At 42.1% G+C, this 20713-nt stretch overlaps 1 protein-coding gene across 1 annotated transcript; it reads right to left on the bottom strand.

Moving 5' to 3' along the window:
* Window positions 1–3094: 3094 nt before the first annotated feature.
* LOC121546141 (amphoterin-induced protein 1) lies at window positions 3095–19454 on the bottom strand. Its single transcript, XM_041857187.2, has 5 exons — window positions 19001–19454; window positions 17431–17999; window positions 16310–16492; window positions 6908–7396; window positions 3095–5067 (listed from the first exon to the last, which is right to left on the bottom strand). The coding sequence occupies exons 2-5, from the start codon at window positions 17881–17883 to the stop codon at window positions 4672–4674; spliced, it is 1521 nt and encodes a 506-aa protein (XP_041713121.1). The 5' UTR covers window positions 17884–17999; window positions 19001–19454; the 3' UTR covers window positions 3095–4671.
* Window positions 19455–20713: the final 1259 nt, after the last annotated feature.

Below are 20713 nucleotides of genomic sequence, written 5' to 3'. Positions count from 1 at the left end.
TGTTTAACCAGGCTAGAACAAACCATACTGAACTCTGTTGTTTAACCAGGCTAGAACAAACTGTGCCCACTGCAACAGTTTACGATCAAAGCAAATAATTCAGTATGAAAAGAAATGTAGCTTGACTTGAGCGCTCAGGGCATTTCCTTCAGAGCATGCTAATTACTTAAGTAAAAATACTATAAAGTACTACTTAAGTAGTTTTTTGGGGGTATCTGTACTTTACTTTACTATTTATATTTATATTTACATTCCTAAAGAAAATATATATTTTCCCTGACACCCAAAAGTACTTGTTAAATTTTGAATGCTTAGCAGGACAGGAAAATGCACTAATTCACTCACTTATCAAGAGAACATCCCTGGTCATCTCTACTGCCTCTGATATGGCAGACTCACTAAACACAAACGCTTCGTTTGTAAATGATGCCTGAGTGTCTGGCTATCCGTTAATTAAAAAATCAAGAAAATGGTGCCGTCTGGTTTGCTTAATATAAGGAATTTTAATTTATTTATACTTTTACTTTTACTTCTGATACTTAAGTATATTTAAAACCAAATACTTTTAGACTTTTACTCAAGTATTATTTTACTAGGTGACTTTCACTTTTACTTGAGTCATTTTCTATTAAGGTTTCTATACTTTTACTCAAGTATGACAATTGGGTACTTTTTCCACCACTGATTAAAAAATAAAATAATGATTACACAGCACTTAAAGGGCATCACAATACCTGTTTGCCTGAGTGGCAGTGATTGCTTTCAAATCTAATTAAAGGACAACCCCATAATGACAAAATACGCAATAATATCCAAACCAATCCAGACAGAATCAAAGCTGTCACTGTGATGGGCCAAAATAATGGACTTGTGTTGGTGTGGTGGCATAGGAGAAAGAACACACTGGAAACAATGTGGCTGCACACTCACAGGGAGACACACACACACACAGGGAGACACACACACACAGGGAGACACACACACACACACACACAGGGAGACACACACACACACAGGGAGACACACACACACACAGGGAGACACACACACACACACACACAGGGAGACACACACACACACAGGGAGACACACACACACACAGGGAGACACACACACACAGGGAGACACACACACACACACACAGGGAGACACACACACACACAGGGAGACACACACACACACACACACAGGGAGACACACACACACACACACACAGGGAGACACACACACACACAGGGAGACACACACACACACACAGGGAGACACACACACACACAGGGAGACACACACACACACACACAGGGAGACACACACACACACACAGGGAGACACACACACACACAGGGAGACACACACACACACAGGGAGACACACACACACACAGGGAGACACACACACACACACACACAGGGAGACACACACACACACAGGGAGACACACACACACACAGGGAGACACACACACACACACAGGGAGACACACACACACACACACACAGGGACACACACACACACACAGGGAGACACACACACACACACACACACACACAGGGAGACACACACACACAGGGAGACACACACACACACACAGGGATACACACACACACACACACACAGGGAGACACACACACACACACACACACAGGGAGACACACACACACACACACACAGGGACACACACACACACACACACACACACACAGGGAGACACACACACACACACACACACACACACAGGGAGACACACACACACACAGGGAGACACACACACACACACACACACACAGGGAGACACACACACACACACACAGGGAGACACACACACACACACAGGGAGACACACACACACACACACAGGGAGACACACACACACAGGGAGACACACACACACACACAGGGAGACACACACACACACACACACAGGGAGACACACACACACACAGGGAGACACACACACACACAGGGAGACACACACACACACACAGTGAGGCAGAGGGAAGCCTTATCAAACGATGTAATTAACATTCAGACATCAGTAGCCCTGTCATTGTCATGACAAAGACGCTCACGATAATGTAATCACACCATTATGTTTTCGCCAAGACACGGACGGTGGTGGACGTCTCGTCTGCTTGAAAACCTGGTTAATTTGGGCTCAACAGCCAGCCGCTCTAGAAAGGCCCCTGCATACAATTTACATACAATTTGCATACAATTTGCATTAATGAATTGAATTTGAAGGCAGAGCCATTAACGTACTGAGGAAGAGATGTGTCACCTGGATCAGCTCAGCACAACAGTAATGAACAACTTCTCTGTTTCCCCAGCATTACAGAGCACAGGGCTGTGTTCAGTGGGGCACACTGAAGTCAAATCTTCTGCAACAGGGAATTAAAAATCTGGACATATTCAGGTAGTACCTCCCCGTTTCACTCTGTTTCAAAAAAAGTGTATTCCTATTGATCATGACCCAGCTCTTTCCTGTCAGTCTGGGACATAGCATGCTAGCTACAGCATGATGATGTATATTAATGGGACATAGCATGCTAGCTACAGCATGATGATGTATATTAATGGGACATAGCATGCTAGCTACAGCATGATGATGTATATTAATGGGATATAGCATTCTAGCTACAGCATGATGATGTATATTAATGGGACATAGCATGCTAGCTACAGCATGATGATGTATATTAATGGGGCATAGCATGCTAGCTACAGCATGATGATGTATATTAATGGGACATGGCATGCTAGCTACAGCATGATGATGTATATTAATGGGACATAGCATGCTAGCTACAGCATGATGATGTATATTAATGGGATATAGCATTCTAGCTACAGCATGATTATGTATATTAATGACCCTGGGCTAGCAGGTGGAGACAGGTGGTTCTGTAATGAGCTGTCCTAATGACTGGCTGTGTTCACCTACTATACATTCCATTCACTGTGACAGGGAACATTACCATTACAGCTCTATTGCTATCTCATTATGACTAAATATATTATCTGACCTAGCAGTCTGCCTACTTAAGGGTGTAAAATAAGTCACACTCTGATATAAGCTACATTTCCTGGTTCCCACTCTGTCTGGTCTCTGGGCTGTAGTGTGATGTTTGTTTATAACATGCTGTTCCTCTTCAGTATGACCCACTGGTTCTGACTATTCATGACCAGAGAGGTACCTAAGGCTCGATTCAATCCGATGTAGTGCAATTTACATTTGTTGTTGTGTTTGGCCAACTCTGGATCTGGTGGCCATGTTGTTGTGTTTGGCCAACTCTGGAGCTGGTCGACATGTTGTTGTGTTTGGCCAACTCTGGATCTGGTAGCCATGTTGTTGTGTTTGGCCAACTCTGGATCTGGTCGACATGTTGTTGTGTTTGGCCAACTCGAGCTGGTGGCCATGTTGTTGTGTTTGGCCAACTCTGGATCTGGTCGACATGTTGTTGTGTTTGGCCAACTCGAGCTGGTGGCCATGTTGTTGTGTTTGGCCAACTCTGGATCTGGTCGACATGTTGTTGTGTTTGGCCAACTCTGGATCTGGTAGCCATGTTGTTGTGTTTGGCCAACTCGAGCTGGTCGACATGTTGTTGTATTTGGCCATCTCTGGAGCTGGTCGACATGTTGTATTTGGCCATCTCTGGAGCTGGTCGACATGTTGTTGTATTTGGCCATCTCTGGAGCTGGTCGACATGTTGTTGTGTTTGGCCATCTCTGGAGCTGGTCGACATGTTGTATTTGGCCAACTCGAGCTGGTCGACATGTTGTTGTGTTTTGCCAACTCTGGAGCTGGTGGCCATGTTGTTGCTTCTATGTATGGCTCTGGTGGTCTGTCTGTCTGTCTCTCTGTGGGGGTGGAGGGGTATATGCATAGAAATATAATTATTAGAACGGACATTCCCATCCAAGTCAATGTTCTGTGATGGGTGGACCGGTGTCCATATTGAATGTACCCATGCAAGGAAGTAATATAAAGTAATTCTATTTCTATGGGTATAGCTACCGTATGTACGTTCTGTATGTGCTAAGTTCTGTATGTGCTAACGTCTATAGAAGACTCACGCTAGTCTACTCCTATTAGTAAATATAAATATGATTCAGTCTACAAGGCTCATGCTCATGACTTGATTATATATGTATTAACTTATTATTTTTTTTAATGTTTAAAATGGCGCACAATCTCATATTTTCTGTCCTCCGCCAATCAATGTCTTCCTGAGTACTGATACCGTCCAACATGATATCCTCTTACACAGTTACTGAATCACAGGAAGGAATAGTGTCCTCTTACACCCCACTGGGCACAGACGTCAACTCAACATCTATCCACGTTGGTTCAATGTAATTTCATTGAAATGACGTGTAAACAACGTTGATTCAACCAGTGTGTGCCCAGTGGGACTCCTCTGTCAGGCTTTCACAGTATGTATATTTAAGTGCTACAGATCAAATGCTGGAAAGGTCCTGTTTATTATCAGTTGTCCTTGTTAATACCAAGGTAATGTGTTAATACTCCCCTGAAGCTTCTGATTGGTCAGTTTAGTGAACTATGATTGGCTTTCTGTCCAAGGAAGTAGTCACAGTTTCATCCAATCACACCACGTACATCCCTGATCCATCCAATCATGTCACAGCGTACATATCGCCGGTCCGTACCATCTCAGACCACTATGGGGGTGTCAGAGAAGACCGAACTAATAGACTTCTTCCTCCTTCCCTTCCTCAGTAACCCTCCCTCCTCATCCATCTCTCCCTGGTCCCCGTCTCCATCGCTGGGGTTCACCTTCCCGTTCAGCCCCTGTCCCAGCTCCTTGGGGTCGATGAAGGCCACGTGCCTTGGGTCAGTGTTGTTGGCCAGGTCCTCATGGCTGGGCGCGGCGCTGAGCATGGAGGAGTGGATGGAGTCCTGGTGGTTGTTCTTGGGGCAGCAGAAGCATCGGCAGGGGGTCAGGTACAGGTAGATGAGCACTAGGACCACGCTGGTTAGACAGCCCACCAGCGTGGTGTAGGCCGTGTTCAGGGCTTCGCCGTTTCCGTTCTCCGTGAAGTTATGCACCTTTGGGAATTGATAGGAATGGAGTTTATTTGAATTGAATTGTCATTAAAATTTTAGTCATTTTGCACTAATCCAGAGCGAATTGAATTGGTTTGAGCTGAATTTAATTGAATTGACATTTATTGATCCCCAAGGGGAAGTGAAGATGTCACAGGATCATTGGACATACACCATTACAACACACAACATGTACAGTTGAAGTCGGAAATTTACATGCACTTAGGTTGGAGTCATTAAAAGTTGTTTTTTAACCACTCCACAAATTTCTTGTTAACAAACTACAGTTTTGGCAAGTCGGTTAGGACATCTACTTTGTGCATGACACAAGTAATTTTTCCAACACTTGTTCACAGATAGATTATTTCACTTATAATTCACTGTATCATAATTCCAGTGGGTCAGAAGTTTATATACACTAAGTTGACTGTGCCTTTAAACAGCTTGGAAAATTCCAGAAAATGATGTCATGGCTTTAGAAGCTTCTGATAGGCTAATTGACATCATTTGAGTCAATTGGAGGTGTACCTGTGGATGTATTTCAATGCCTACCTTCAAACTATGTGCGTCTTTGCTTGATATCATGGGAAAATCAAAAGAAATCAGCCAAGACCTCAGAAAAAAATGGTAGACCTCCACAAGTCTGGTTCATCCTTGGGAGCAATTTCCAAACGCCTGAAGGTACCACGTTAATCTGTACAAACAATAGTAAGCAAGTATAAACACCATGGGACCACACAGCCGTCATCCCGCTCAGGAAGGAGACGCGTTCTGTCTCCTATAGATGCACATACTTTGGTGCGAAAAGTGCAAATCAATCCCAGAACAACAGCAAAGGACCTTGTGAAGATGCTGGAGGAAAAAGGTACAGAAGTATCTATATCCACAGTAAAACGAGTCCTATATCGACATAACCTGAAAGGCTGCTCAGCAAGGAAGATGCCACTGCTCCAAAACCACCATAAAAAAGCCAGACTACGGTTTGCAACTGCACATGGGGACAAAGATCGTACTTTTTGGAAAAATGTCCTCTGGTCTGATGAAACAAAAATAGAACTGTTTGGCCATAATGACCATCGTTATGTTTGGAGAAAAAAGGAGAACGCTTGCAAGCCGAAGAACACCATCCCAACCGTGAAGCACGGGGTGGCAGCATCATGCTGTGGGGGTGCTTTGCTGCAGGAGGGACTGGTGCACTTCACAAAATAGATGACATCATGAGGAAGGAAAATTATGTAGATATATTGAAGCAACATCTCAAGACATCAGTCAGGAAGTTAAATCTTGGTCGCAAATGGGGTCTTCCAAATAGAAAATGACCCAAAGCATACTTCCAAAGTTGTGGCAAAATGGCTTAAGGACAACAAAGTCAAGGTATTGGAGTGGCCATCACAAAGCCCTGACCTCAACCCTATAGAACATTTGTGGGCAGAACTGAAAAAGCGTGTGCGAGCAAGGAGGCCTACAAACCTGACTCTGTTACACCAGCTCTGTCAGGAGGTATGGGCCAAAATTCACCCAACCTATTGTGGGAAGCTTGTGGAAGGCTACCCGAAACGTTTCACCCAAGTTAAACAATTTAAAGGCAATGCTACCAAATACTAATTGAGTGTATGTAAACTTCTGACCCACTGGGAATGTGATGAAAGAAATAAAAGCTGAAATAAATAATTCTCTCTACTATTATTCTGACATTTTCACATTCTTAAAATAAAGTGGTGATCCTAACTGACCTAAGACAGGGAATTTTTACTAGGATTAACCGAGTTTAAATGTATTTGGCTAAAGGTGTATGTAAACTTCCGACTTCAACTGTATACATTATGAAACAGTATCCACATACCTTCACCAGTACGTAGAGCGTCTCGTTGAGGGCTTCGCTCACAGCGTAGCACGTATACGTCCCAGAATCCTCCAGCTTCACCGGGCTGATCTGGAGACTGCCGTCAGGAAGCACCTTGGCTGTCTGATTCGCCCCCTCTGTCACCACCACATTACCAGGCGTCACCCAGGTCTTAGACAGGTCCCTGTGTTTAGTATCACAGCGCAGGATCAGCGTCTGTTCCAGCCAAGCCTCCTCGTCCGCCTCGTGGAACGTACTACAGTTCATATGGTCTCTGTTCAGGTCGAAGACGCCCACCCTGCCTTTCTGGGGCCCGGGGAGATAGCAGGTGTACTCGTCTTTAAAGTCCAGGGCTGAGTTTAGTCGGCGGATGTGCCAATGGGCCAGGAGACTATAAAGACTACAGTCACAGATCAGAGGGTTGTTGTGGAAGTAGAGGCCGTTCTTTATCCAGGCAGGCAGCACCTTCAGCTCCTCGATGGGGGGGACCTACAGTATATAAGATTAAAATGTTTATGTCCTCAATGAGGAAATTCATTTTGCAGCAATAGCATAAAAACTCAATGGACATACAAAGTATATGAAAAAAGACAAATGGCACACAGGTCTTTCTATAAATAATAGGGCAAATGTGTGACATTGGGATAACATTTTCAAAATGGTTTGAAACCAAAATAAAAAAGATTTTTATGCAGTTCCACATGTGTACTTAGAGGAATATATGCAAATTGGTCCATAACTCCACTTATACAACAACATAAGTCTAGGACTATACACACATACAGTTATCTGTAAGGTCCCTCAGTCGAGCACTGAATTTTAAACACAGATTCAACCACAAAGACCTGGGAGGTTTTCCAATGCCTCGCAAAGAAGGGCACCTATTGGTAGATGGGTAACAATATAAAAAGCAGATACTGAATATCCCTTTGAGCATGGTGAAGTTATTAGTTACACTTTGGACGGTGCATCAATACACCAGTCACTACAAAGATACAGGCGTCCTTCCTAACTCAGTTGCCTGAGAGGAAGGAAACCACTCAGGGATTTCACCATGAGGCCAGTGGTGACTTTAAAACAGTTACATAGTTTAATGGCTGTGATCGGAGAAAACTGAGGATGGATCAACAACATTGTAGTTACTCCACAATACTAACATAATTGACAATGAAAATAAGGAAGCCTGTACTGTATAAAAATATTCCAAAACATGCATCCTGTTTGCAACAAGGCACTAAAGTAATACTGCAAAAAATGTGGGAAAGCAATTCACTTTTTGTCCTGAATACAAAGTGTTCTGTTTGGGGCAAGTCCAACACAACACATTACTGTGTACCACTCTCCATATTTTCAAGCGTAGTGGTGGCGGCATCATGTTATGGGTATGGTTACAATTGTAACGTAGACGCTGGGAGTCGAGAAGCAGGTGGTAAGTTTAATAAAACAAAGAACATGGGAACGATACAACCTAGCATCTTGACATGAAACACAGAAACAATACTGCCTGGGGAATGAACCTAAGGGAGTGCCAGATAAAGGGGAGGTAATGAGGGAGGTAATGGAGTCCAGGTGCGCAGCAGCGCGTAATGACGGTTACCAGGACCGCTGGTTAGTAAACCGGTGACATCGAACGCAGGAGGGAAGGAGCGGGAGTAGACGTGACAGTAATCGTTAAGGACTGGGGAGTTTTTCAGGATAAAAAAGAAATGGAATGGAGCTAAGCACAAGCAAAATCCCAGAGGAAAACCTGGTTCAGTCTGTTTTCCACCAGACACTGTGAGATTAATTCACCTTTCAGCGGGACAATAAGCTAAAACAGAAGGCCATGTCCACACTGGAGTTGCTTACCACGAAGACAGTGAATGTTCCTGAGTGGCTGAGTTACAGTTTTGTCTTAAATCTACTTGAAAACCTATGGCAAGACCTGAAAATGGTTGTCTAGCAATGATCAACAACCAATTTGACAAAGCTTAAAGAATTTTGAAAAGAATAGTGGGCAAATGTTGCACAATCCAGGTGTGAAAAGCTCTTAGAGACTTACCAAGAAAGATTCACAATTGTAATCACTGCCAAAGGTGTTCCTACAAAGTATTTATTCAGGGGTGTGAATACTTATGTAAATGAGATATTTCTATATTTCATTTTCAATTAATTTGCGGACATTTCTAAAAACATGTTTTCACTTTGTCATTATAGGGTATTGTGTGTAGATGGGTGAGAAAACACATCTATGTAATCCATTTTGAATTCAGGCTGTAACAACAACACAATGTGGAACAAGTCACCGGGTATGGATACTTTCTGAAGGCAGGAGGTCATTAAGAGTTCAGCATGTACGGATTAATCCGTTTAATCCGCTTCTTGATATGCCACACCTGTCAGGTGGATGGATTATTTTGGCAAAGGAGAAATACTCACTAACAGGGATTATATATTTTTTTATGTGCACCATTTTTTTTTTTTTATACGCTTATTGTGCTTATGGAAATATATTTTTGTTGGGTACAGATAACCCCCCCCCAAAAAAAAAAAAACCTAGACATTACCACTTTATAGATGCACAATGCAGAAATCGCTCCGCCATTTCCTGGTTGCTAAAATGTCAGTTTATGTGACAAAACAATTAAACATAGTGTAGAAAATTTCCCATAACCAAAAATATATTTCACAGCGTTTTAGATGGTGTAATGATTTTCTACACTATGTTTAATTGTTTTTTCAGCTGTTTGAAGCTGGTGTACAAAACCGAGACACAAAAATGTAACCTGAAGGGATTTTTTTTTTTTATGTCAACTTCATATTCATCATCTCCAGCACCACCCCAACATCAACATATGTGAAAATGGCGCTTTTCTATGTTTTGTAGTAAAAAAGATAAGTGTTTCCAATGACATCGTCTGTGTGCGTCATGTGATCTTAACCAATGAGTAGGCGTTGCCTACTAACTGTCTACTAATTGATTGATGTCATTGGAAATACTTATCTTCCTCTATCTTTTTACTACAAAACATAGAAAAGTGCCATTTTCACATATGTTGATGTTGGGGTGGTGCTGGAGATGATGAATCTGAAGAAATAGCGCACATAGAACAGATCTACCGCTTCTTATACTTGCTTTTAATGAGAATGACAGATCTATAACACATAATAATTCAGGTCACTGAAAAAAAGTTACATATTGCAGCTTTAAGAATAAATTATTGTTTAGGCCTTGTCAATGCATAGATATTCAAATTATTATTACATTCTAAAATATGTTAGAATAATGTGGACTTGCCTGACTAAGATGCTAAATGGCATATTATTATTTATTATTATAAGTAAATTGGATGCATGCATGACGATTTGTCTGTTATTTTATTTTACTGCTGCTCTTTAGTTATTTGCTTTAATTTTTTTTTGCTTAACACTTTTTTTTATTTGTTTTACTTTGCATTGTTGGTTAAGGGCTTTTAAGTACGCATTTCACTGTAAGGTCTACTACACCTGTTGTGTTCGGCGCATGTGGCAAATAAAATTTGATTTGATTTGATTTGATTCGAATCTCACCATCATTTCCTTTTGTAATGAAAGGATTTGTATGGAAAAGCCAAGTTGAAGCCAGCATTAGATGTTGTCATCCACATAATAACCGCACGTGGTTTTACCACAACAGTGTAGCCCAGTCCTTCTCAAATAGTGGGGCTCGGAGCAATGCCAGGGGGGGCGCGTGTGACCCCGTGGAACGTGCTTTTTTTCCCCCCAGGTAGTATGTTTTTTTTGCACCGAACAAGAGCACACAGCACAGAGCAGGAGATATGAAGTGCAGATAACAAACCCTTAAGAGACACGATGGAAAAATATTTAACAGGGATGAAAAGAAAGGCGGAAAGAGACGGAGATAATGAGACAAACGTAAGTCTCCCGAAAGCTAAGACGAGGAAATATGACGAAGCGTATGTAGCGCTTGGCTTCACTGTGACGACGGTGGGAGACGAGGAAAGACCGGTATGTTTACTGTGTCTAAAAATGTTGGCAGCGGACAGCATGAAGCCAAATAAATTAAGGCGTCACTTAAAGACATTACACCCCAATCACGCTGATAAGCCGCTTGAGTTTTTTCAGCGAAAACGTGCCGAATATTGCCAACAATCATCCCGCTTTGTGAATGCTACTTCAGTAAACCAGCGAGCACTGTTAGCATCATATAAGGTGGCGTACCAAATTGCTCAGTGCAAAAAACCCCACTCCATAGCAGAGGAGCTGATACTGCCTGCAGCATTAGACATGGTCTCTGTCATGCTGGATGACGCAAGTGCTGCAAAAATAAAAACTATCCCTCTGTCCAATGACACTGTCGCCAGACGTATAAATGACATTGCTAACGATCTTAAAGAACAGCTGGTAGATAAACTCAAAGACAAACGTTTTGCCTTACAGTTCGATGAAGCAACTGACAGCAACAAAGACTGTTTGTTTATCGCTTATGTACGTTTTGACATGACAAACTCCCTGTGTGAGGATCTACTTTTTGTAAATATGTCAGAGACAGAGCCACAGCTGAAGAGCTATTCAAAATGCTGGACTGCTTCCTGACTGAGAATGGGCTAAAGTGGGAGAACTGCATTGGTGTTTGCAGTGATGGTGCACAGACCATGGCAGGGATGAGAAAAGGACTTCGGGCACTCATCAAGAAGGCCTCACCTAATGTTGAGTGGACACACTGTGTTATACACAGAGAAGCACTGGCTTCAAGGCACCTTTCCTCTGAATTAAGTGAGGTTATGACTGACATTGTAGGTGTAGTCAATTTTATAAAGACCAGACCACTAAAAACAAGAGTCTTCTCTGCTATCTGTGAGGAGATGGGAGCTGAACATCAAGCTGTGCTGTTTCACAGTGAAGCAAGGTGGCTGTCACGAGGAAAAGTCTTGTCCCGAGTTTTTGAGCTCAGAGAGCAGATAAGAATGTTTTCGGAGCAGGAGCACAAGTATGACCTCGCAGAAACATTTAGTGATGAGAACTTCCTGGCAAAACTGGCCTACCTGAGTGACATATTTGGAAAGCTAAATGAACTAAATCTACAGCTTCAAGGGAAAGATAAACACCTCCCTCAGGTCACAGACAAGATCAGCTCTTTCACTCGAAAGCTTGCAATGTGGGGCAGGCGACTTGATGAAGGACATACTGATTCATTCGAGAACCTGCATGAATTTGTTGACACTACTGACTATGATGCCACCTCAGTGATTCCATATACAGTGGGGAAAAAAAGTATTTAGTCAGCCACCAATTGTGCAAGTTCTCCCACTTAAAAAGATGAGAGAGGCCTGTAATTTTCATCATAGGTACACGTCAACTATGACAGACAAAATGAGAATTTTATTTCCAGAAAATCACATTGTAGGATTTTTAATGAATTTATTAGCAAATTATGGTGGAAAATAAGTATTTGGTCAATAACAAAAGTTTCTCAATACTTTGTAATATACCCTTTGTTGGCAATGACACAGGTCAAACGTTTTCTGTAAGTCTTCACAAGGTTTACACACACTGTTGCTGGTATTTTGGCCCATTCCTCCATGCAGATCTCCTCTAGAGCAGTGATGTTTTGGGGCTGTCGCTGGGCAACACGGACTTTCAACTCCCTCCGAAGATTTTCTATGGGGTTGAGATCTGGAGACTGGCTAGGCCACTCCAGGACCTTGAAATGCTTCTTACGAAGCCACTCCTTCGTTGCCCGGGCGGTGTGTTTGGGATCATTGTCATGCTGAAAGACCCAGCCACGTTTCATCTTCAATGCCCTTGCTGATGGAAGGAGGTTTTCACTCAAAATCTCACGATACATGGCCCCATTCATTCTTTCCTTTACATGGATCAGTCGTCCTGGTCCCTTTGCAGAAAAACAGCCCCAAAGCATGATGTTTCCACCCCTATGCTTCACAGTAGGTATGGTGTTCTTTGGATGCAGCTCAGCATTCTTTGTCCTCCAAACACGACGAGTTGAGTTTTTACCAAAAAGTTATATTTTGGTTTCATCTGACCATATGACATTCTCCCAATCCTCTTCTGGATCATCCAAATGCACTCTAGCAAACTTCAGACGGGCCTGGACATGTACTGGCTTAAGCAGGGGACACGTCTTGCACTGCAGGATTTGAGTCCCTGGCGGCGTAGTGTGTTACTGATGGTAGGCTTCGTTACTTTGGTTCCAGCTCTCTGCAGGTCATTCACTAGGTCCCCCCGTGTGGTCCTGGGATTTTTGCTCACCGTTCTTGTGATCATTTTGACCCCACAGGGTGAGATCTTGCGTGGAGCCCCAGATCGAGGGAGATTATCAGTGGTCTTGTATGTCTTCCATTTCTTAATAATTGCTCCCACAGTTGATTTCTTCAAACCAAGCTGCTTACCTATTGCAGATTCAGTCTTCCCAGCCTGGTGAAGGTCTGCAATTTTGTTTCTGGTGTCCTTTGACAGCTCTTTGGTCTTGGCCATAGTGGAGTTTGGAGTGTGACTGTTTGAGGTTGTGGACAGGTGTCTTTTATACTGATAACAAGTTCAAACAGGTGCCATTAATACAGGTAACGAGTGGAGGACAGAGGAGCCTCTTAAAGAAGAAGTAACAGGTCTGTGAGAGCCAGAAATCTTGCTTGTTTGTAGGTGACCAAATACTTATTTTCCACCATCATTTGCAAAAAAATTCATTAAAAATCCTACAATGTGATTTTCTGGAATTGTTTTTCTCAATTTGTCTGTCATAGTTGACGTGTACCTATGATGAAAATTACAGGCCTCTCTCATCTTTTTAAGTGGGAGAACTTGCACAATTGGTGGCTGACTAAATACTTTTTTCCCCCACTGTATTAAGGAGCATATTTCATCACTGATGGGATTCTTTAAAAAGTACTTCCCTGAAAACAGTTCCCAATATGACTGGGTGAGAGATCCTTTCAATGCACCAGCTCCAACTGGTTTCAGCTCTGCAGAGGAGGACCAGTTCATTGATATGACGTCTGACTCCACATTGAGACTGAGGTTCACATCACAGACACTGAGTGAATTCTGGCTGAGTGTAGAGAGGCAGTATCCACTCTTAGGGCAGAGGGCCATGGGCATTCTTCTTCCTTTTGCAACATCTTATCTTTGTGAGACTGGCTTCTCTGCTGTTGCTGCACTGAAGACCAAGTACAGGTCCCAGCTAAACATTGAGCAGGAGCTGAGAGTTGCAGTATCATGCTTCAAACCCCGTTTCGAAAAGCTGTGCACTGCAAAACGTGCTCATTGTAGCCATTAATCCTGACTTCCTCATTTTGATTTTTTTAAAATCAGCACAAATTGTTTTATTCATTTTTGTTTTATAGGTCAAAGTGTTTCATATATTGTGCTCCTGAGTTAATGTTGCTGATCAATTTGAATTTATTATTATTTATTGATTATATTTAATTTTATTTTTCAGTATCAAATGGTCAAAAAATGTTTACAGTTTAAATAAGGATTGAATTAATTTCTTAATTTCAGGCAAATTGATGCACTTTAAGTATTTTCTGTTACAGACTAAAAAACAATGTTAATAAAGTTATTCTTTGTTGTAAGTTGATCTGTATTTAATGTTAATAAGGATACAATGTTATGCAGAGTTGTACTTATAACAATTTTATAGACAAATGATACTATTTACAGTCGCAGCGGAGAGTTGGGGGGCGCGAAATGTTTACTTCTTCCTAGGGGGGGCGTAACAGAAAATAATTGAGAAGCACTGGTGTAGCCCAACACCCTTCAATTGAAGCGGCGGGAAACAAACGGAAAGTGGCCACATCTCTGGAAAAAAAAAACAGATCAAAAATGAAATCAGGGATAATTATAAGGGCGCAGGAGAACATAAATTGGCTACAATAATTACAAGTACTTTTCAAGCACCAAACGGAGGAAATGTCTGATTTTCAAGGTAGGACTCATGGTGTAGCGGTTCCTGGAGAAGTGGGTATATCTTCCCAAACGGCCGCCCGGTGAAGGAAAGGCTCCCTGTGTGAAAAATTCTAAGAGAAACAGTGACACACTCTGAATGACCTAAAATGATCAATCCAATATCGGTATATATTTTGTGCAGTTACCCTTTAATTCAAGTGCACATGCACCGAGCACTGTTGTTTGGTTAGAGGTGTTTCTCAGTGGTGTAGTATAATGTACAGCACATACCTCCACTACACTACTTTGATAATATAATATAATAACTTTGATACGCATCGTGGGAAATAAGAAGTGAGTTTACGCAATGCTCACTGAATAATAGATAATAAGTGGGTATACACTCCACTACACCACTGCCTGGGCTATTCCTGTACTTCAATTTCTGAGCTCCAAATTCATGTTCAAGTAGGCTACTTCAAGCCCCTTGTATTGTTCACATTGCAGGTGTAACATGGAAACCGAATGGATTTGTCATGTTATTTCATTACCAGACCATATTGTGAAGAAGTCCACTAGGCTATGTCATTTGTTGTCATTATTACTTGGAATCATTCATAGGAATAGGGTTGGGTGTTGCGCAATAATATATCCTACACAACTGCGCACAGTAGACTCTGTGTCCCAACCGGAGGCACAAAAAAACATGAAAACATGAACTCATTACCTTAATGCTTTCTCTGTTAAATCTAACGAGACCCTGCTGTAAATCAAGCAGACAACAGATGATCAACCTAAATTTGCTATGAATGTTAGATCCAATGTGAATACAGCCGCAACTGTCTTCACCGGTGTAACGAATGAGACGCCAAAATATTCTGGACATTCCTCGCGAACACCTTATTTTTTTTAAGCACTTGGGCTGTTGTGGCGTCGCATGCGCTATCACACAACAGCTGTTTTTTTGTCACTTGACTGTCATTCAGAAAATTCCTTCCTGGATTAGATGATGATGTTTGATAATATCACGGCATTATTAAACAGCTCAACACCAAATGCGCATCCGACAAGTATTATGCATAATTATTGAAGAACCACGTTAATGACAGTATCGATTTTAAAACTATTTTCACCCCATTACATAAGGAGACGCGAAATGTTAAGTAGTTACACTGCATTTCTGAGATCTCTATACACAGAACTGTCAGACAGCTAGATCCAGGATTTAATGTCTAATTTAACTGATTAATGCTTAATACATGATATAACGACTTACACTTCCATAAATGCAAGGACAGAAAAGTCATGTTTTATGTCACACGATTTTGGACAAATCAGTAAAGACACCAACCATGAGAAAGGGTTTAAACATCGCCTCGTGAATTGCATTGAATATAGAATTATCAACAACTGTAACAAGTTGTCCAGCGTAGGAAATCCTCACCCTAGTTTATAAAAAGACCCACTTGCACTTCTAACCTGTATTTTCATATTATTATTTAATATAGATTTATGAACCTTGATCCTGTTGGAGGAGAGGTCCACCAGGCTGAGTTTCTCCAGGCGGGTCTTCTCTTTAATCAGTTCCAGGGGGAAGCGTGAGATCATGTTCTGGGACAGGTAGAGTTTCTGCAGTCTGTGGAGACCCTGGAAGGCTGAGAGGTCAATCTGAGATATACGGTTGTTGTACAGCAACAGCACCTGCAAATAATATGGAAATATTGATTTTTTTATTATGAAATTGTACATTTAATCAAATAATTCAGCCATTCCTCACTATTGAAACTATGTAAAAGTCAGAATTGTAAAAACAACTATCTCTCTCTCTCTCTCTCTCTCTCTCTCTCTCTCTCTGTCTCTCTCTGTCTCTTTCTTTCTCTCTCTCTCTCTCTCTCTCTCTCTCTCTCTCTCTCTCTCTCTCTCTCTCTCTCTCTCTCTCTCTCTCTCTCTCTCTCTCTCTCTCTCTCTCTCTCTCTCTCTCTCTCTCTCTCTCTCTCTCTCTCTCTCTCTCTCTCTCTCTCTCTCTCTCTCTCTCTCTCTCTCTCTCTCTCTCTCTCTCTCTCTCTCTCTCTCTCTCTCTCTCTCTCTCTCTCTCTCTCTCTCTCTCTCTCTCTCTCTCTCTCTCTCTCTCTATTCAATTCAAAGAGAAACATTGGAAACATGGGAAATATTGCCAAAGCAAGTGAAAAACTAAAACAAAGCAACAAAGAGAATGAAACAAAACTTACACACACAAATAGTTTCAAGAGAATAACAATGTTTACATTTATAAATTATATAAATTAGAATTATACTATTAGCAGTTTTTAATGTTACATAAGATATGTACAGTGTTCTGACAATGTGCAAATAGTAGAATGTAAGAATTACGGGGGAAATAAATAGGCAGATAAATACAGGTTATATTACATTGGTGTTTCTGACCCACTGGTTGCCCTTTTGTTGTGGCAGCAGATCACACATTTTGCTGCTGTGATGGCACACTGCTTGCTGTATTTCGCCTAACAGATATGGGAGTTTGTCAAAATGTGATTTGTGTTCGAATTCTTTGTGGGTCTGTGTAATCTGAGGGAAATATGTGCCTCTAATATGGTCATACATTTGGCAGGAGGTTAGGAGGTTATCTCTCTCTTGCTCACCTCCAGCTGCCCCAACGGTTCGAATATGAACTCGTCGAGCTGTCGCATGTCGTTGGAGGACAGGTCCAGGTAGCGCAGGTGTTTGACGTAAAGGAAAGCCTCGGAGGAGAGGAATTGGAGGCCGTTGTGACTGAGCAGGAGGTTGCGGAGCTTGGTGAGTTTCACCGTGGTCCACTCAGCCCTCAGCCGGGCGATGTGGTTGTGGCTGAGGTCCAGGACGGCCGTGTAGGGAGGCAGGCCAGTGGGCACCGTGGTCAGGTTCATCTTGGAACAGCTCACGATGTTACTGGCACAGATGCAGGTCTTGTGGCAGTTGAGGCTTGAGGCTACCGTCCCAGAAGGGAACCAGAGGAGGGCCAGGGAGAGGGAGAGGTACAAGGCCCATTGAACCTGGATCCTCCTCGGGCTGGGAGAGGGCTCCGGCAGGGCACCTGCTCTGTGTGGAGGCAGCATGCTAGTCGTTGGTGTGTTGTTGTTATTTAAGGAGCAGAACTTCCTGTATTATGAGTCTCTTTCTGCACAGCATAGAGCAGCAGCTGGTGGAATCACAGGCATCGCTTTATTGAGGTCTGAAAGAAAAGCAAACCAATTATTTTTCTTGTAAACAGAGTTGGCTGTATCCATGCATTCAAATTTTAAAGGCCCAATGCAGCCATTTTATATCAATATCAAATAATTTCTGGGTAACAATTAAGTACCTTACTGTGATTGTTTTCAATTACAATGGTCAAAAATAAACAAATATAGCTTCTTAGCAAAGGGCAGTTTCTCAAGCTAGAATTTTGTTAGGACCGTCAGGAGGAGAAAACTTAAAATTAGCTGTTATTGGCAGAGAGGTTTGGAACTCTATTTTTTATTGGTCTATTAACTAATTTACTGCCAGGCAGGTCAAATCTCCAACCCACCAAATCAGGCTGAAATCTCAGGCAGTCTTTTCAAACAGCTCTTACACTAAAAGGGCATTATCATCATTTTTACCATTTCACAGTATTATTCCAACATCAGTCTGGAAATATATATAAAACACAGGAAAATCACGTGTTTGATTGCGTTTGGCCTTTAAAGGGGCAATCTGCAGTTGCTTCATCCATTTTTTACTTCTGAATTAATTAAATGCACCCATTGATTCTTGAAGAATATAATTTATGTCTCAAGAGCTTAGTTTATCTGTCGTACCCCATCAGAACCCAAAATAGAAGCTTGTTTTACTCCAATGTTAGTAAACAAAGCAAATGTAAACAAACATGGTATAGTCTCAAAACACGGTTCAAACTATAGTGTTGATATCATGGATGGTCAGTCCTTGTATCCATAGCTACGTCTATGCGTTTGAGAGTGGTTACATTTCTCCAGCCCTATCCCTCAGCTTTTTACCGAAACAGGGGTGGGGAAAACGCTTTGTTTCAAATGCTGTTTGCCGCTTTGACAAATAATTTGTTATTAATTGTATTAGTTTCTACATGCACAGTGCTGGTGAATTCAATGTTGCATTGCTCCATTCCATTTGCTCCAAAACACAGCATGGATCAATTAATGGAAATGGTGATAAATTATAAATGATGTATCCTACCTTCACGTCAGATCAGATTAAGCCACCCTCAGCGATTCTCTGAAATTAAATCCATCCGCTGCCAAATCGGACACGTCTGTTTATAATTTGCACCTCGTCTTAGTCCCTTACAGTAATAGTCTATCCAATGTAAAGACAACAAGCGGGATGCAGGGAGAAAAGAGAGCGCTGGACAAATCCTTCCTGGCCGTATTACCCAGATCCTGACAACACACTGCTCCGCGCCGCATCCAAAACTCCGTATAAAATTACGCAAGGATAAGATTATGTAAAAAAAATCTAAGAACGCATGCCTTTGTTGGACCGGTGCCACTCACCCAACCTGAATTAATGACAGCGATCAATTCAGCGCCAGGTATTCTGATGATGTATTATGTTCCTGAGGACAAGTGGTCTGGTCAGCCAAGCGGCCTTCGATTCCTTACGTCTTCTGCAGCAAATCAGTGCGTTTTCTCTTCACGAGTCACATCGTCAGCAGCATCCCTGCGAGTTGAGGTGGTGAATCTGGGAGCGCATGAGCAGTCTTGTCAGGAGAAATTGTTCGTGGTTTATCTTATTCATAACACTCCAGTCTGTGTAGTGTCACTGCTGCTTACAGCAACTGGTCGATTTGTGTAGACGTGGGTATTCCTTAATAGACCAACAAGGACGGGTGGCCTACACTCACACTGCGGTACCATCAGTAGCGGTGCGTGGGTAAATCCCTAGGGAAGCCAAGCCGCCCCGCCCCCCCATAGAAGCCATATTATAACCTATGTGTTGTGATAATTGCGTTGTTTGCTCTATAACCTGTTAGTTCATATGCCTTGCGATCGTGATATATAGGCCTAAGACAGAGAGTAAGAAGACACAGTGGCAGAATCTATTCAACCACACCTTTGTTTTATCACAAAACCGGATAACAACCTCTGTCCAGTGAAGTCCACAAAGCATATCGCATGGTACAGGAACAGACAGTTACATGACCTACAGCATGGTCAAGCAAGGTAATGTTTCCGACATTTTCGGACCACTAAACAACTACTGATTTAGAACAACAGAGAGTTACCGCAAGTTGCAAAGAAAACAGGAGCTGCCTCCACTATTCCACCATTTCAACTGGATCATCAAATCACCTCTGCTTAGTCTAACACAGTGACAACTAAAATATACCAAAAACTATTTAGTCCAATAAGCTAAATATGATGTGGCTGTCCATGGTTCTGATTTCTGTGTGTGTGTGTGTGTGTGTGTGCGTTTGTGCAAGTAGAAAAACATGTTGACTCACCCTACTTGTAGAGAAACACCAATGCCATCCTCCTCTCTTTCATGTTGATGAAATGGTCTATCACTTTGTCATTAAGTACACTCTTTTATTTTTTGTTGTCCTAGGCTACTTGGCTAAAATGCTTGCTCGCTAGCCTAACTTCCATTCATGGGCAACGTTAGCTAGTTACCATTAGCCTTCTACATCTAGCTACATATTGAACATCCATTCTCTCAGGCCAGGGGCACAATGTATGAATTAATGGTTGGATCAGAATCACCTTTATAATCATTGGCCAGTATGGAGAATTAAGTAAAACCACAAGTCCAAATCCCTATCTCCATCCATGGCTAATTTAGGAAAGGGCCAATTTTAGCTAGCTGGCTAGCTAGCCCAAGCTGGTTTCCCTTGACACTTTTGTTGGTGCGTGAGGACAATTGAGCTCGCTCAGTTTAGCTCAATGTCGA

The sequence above is a fragment of the Coregonus clupeaformis genome, chromosome 30 (genome assembly GCF_020615455.1).
Source record: "Coregonus clupeaformis isolate EN_2021a chromosome 30, ASM2061545v1, whole genome shotgun sequence".
NCBI lineage: Eukaryota > Metazoa > Chordata > Actinopteri > Salmoniformes > Salmonidae > Coregonus > Coregonus clupeaformis.
This window is presented reverse-complemented; position numbering and strand designations above follow the sequence as displayed.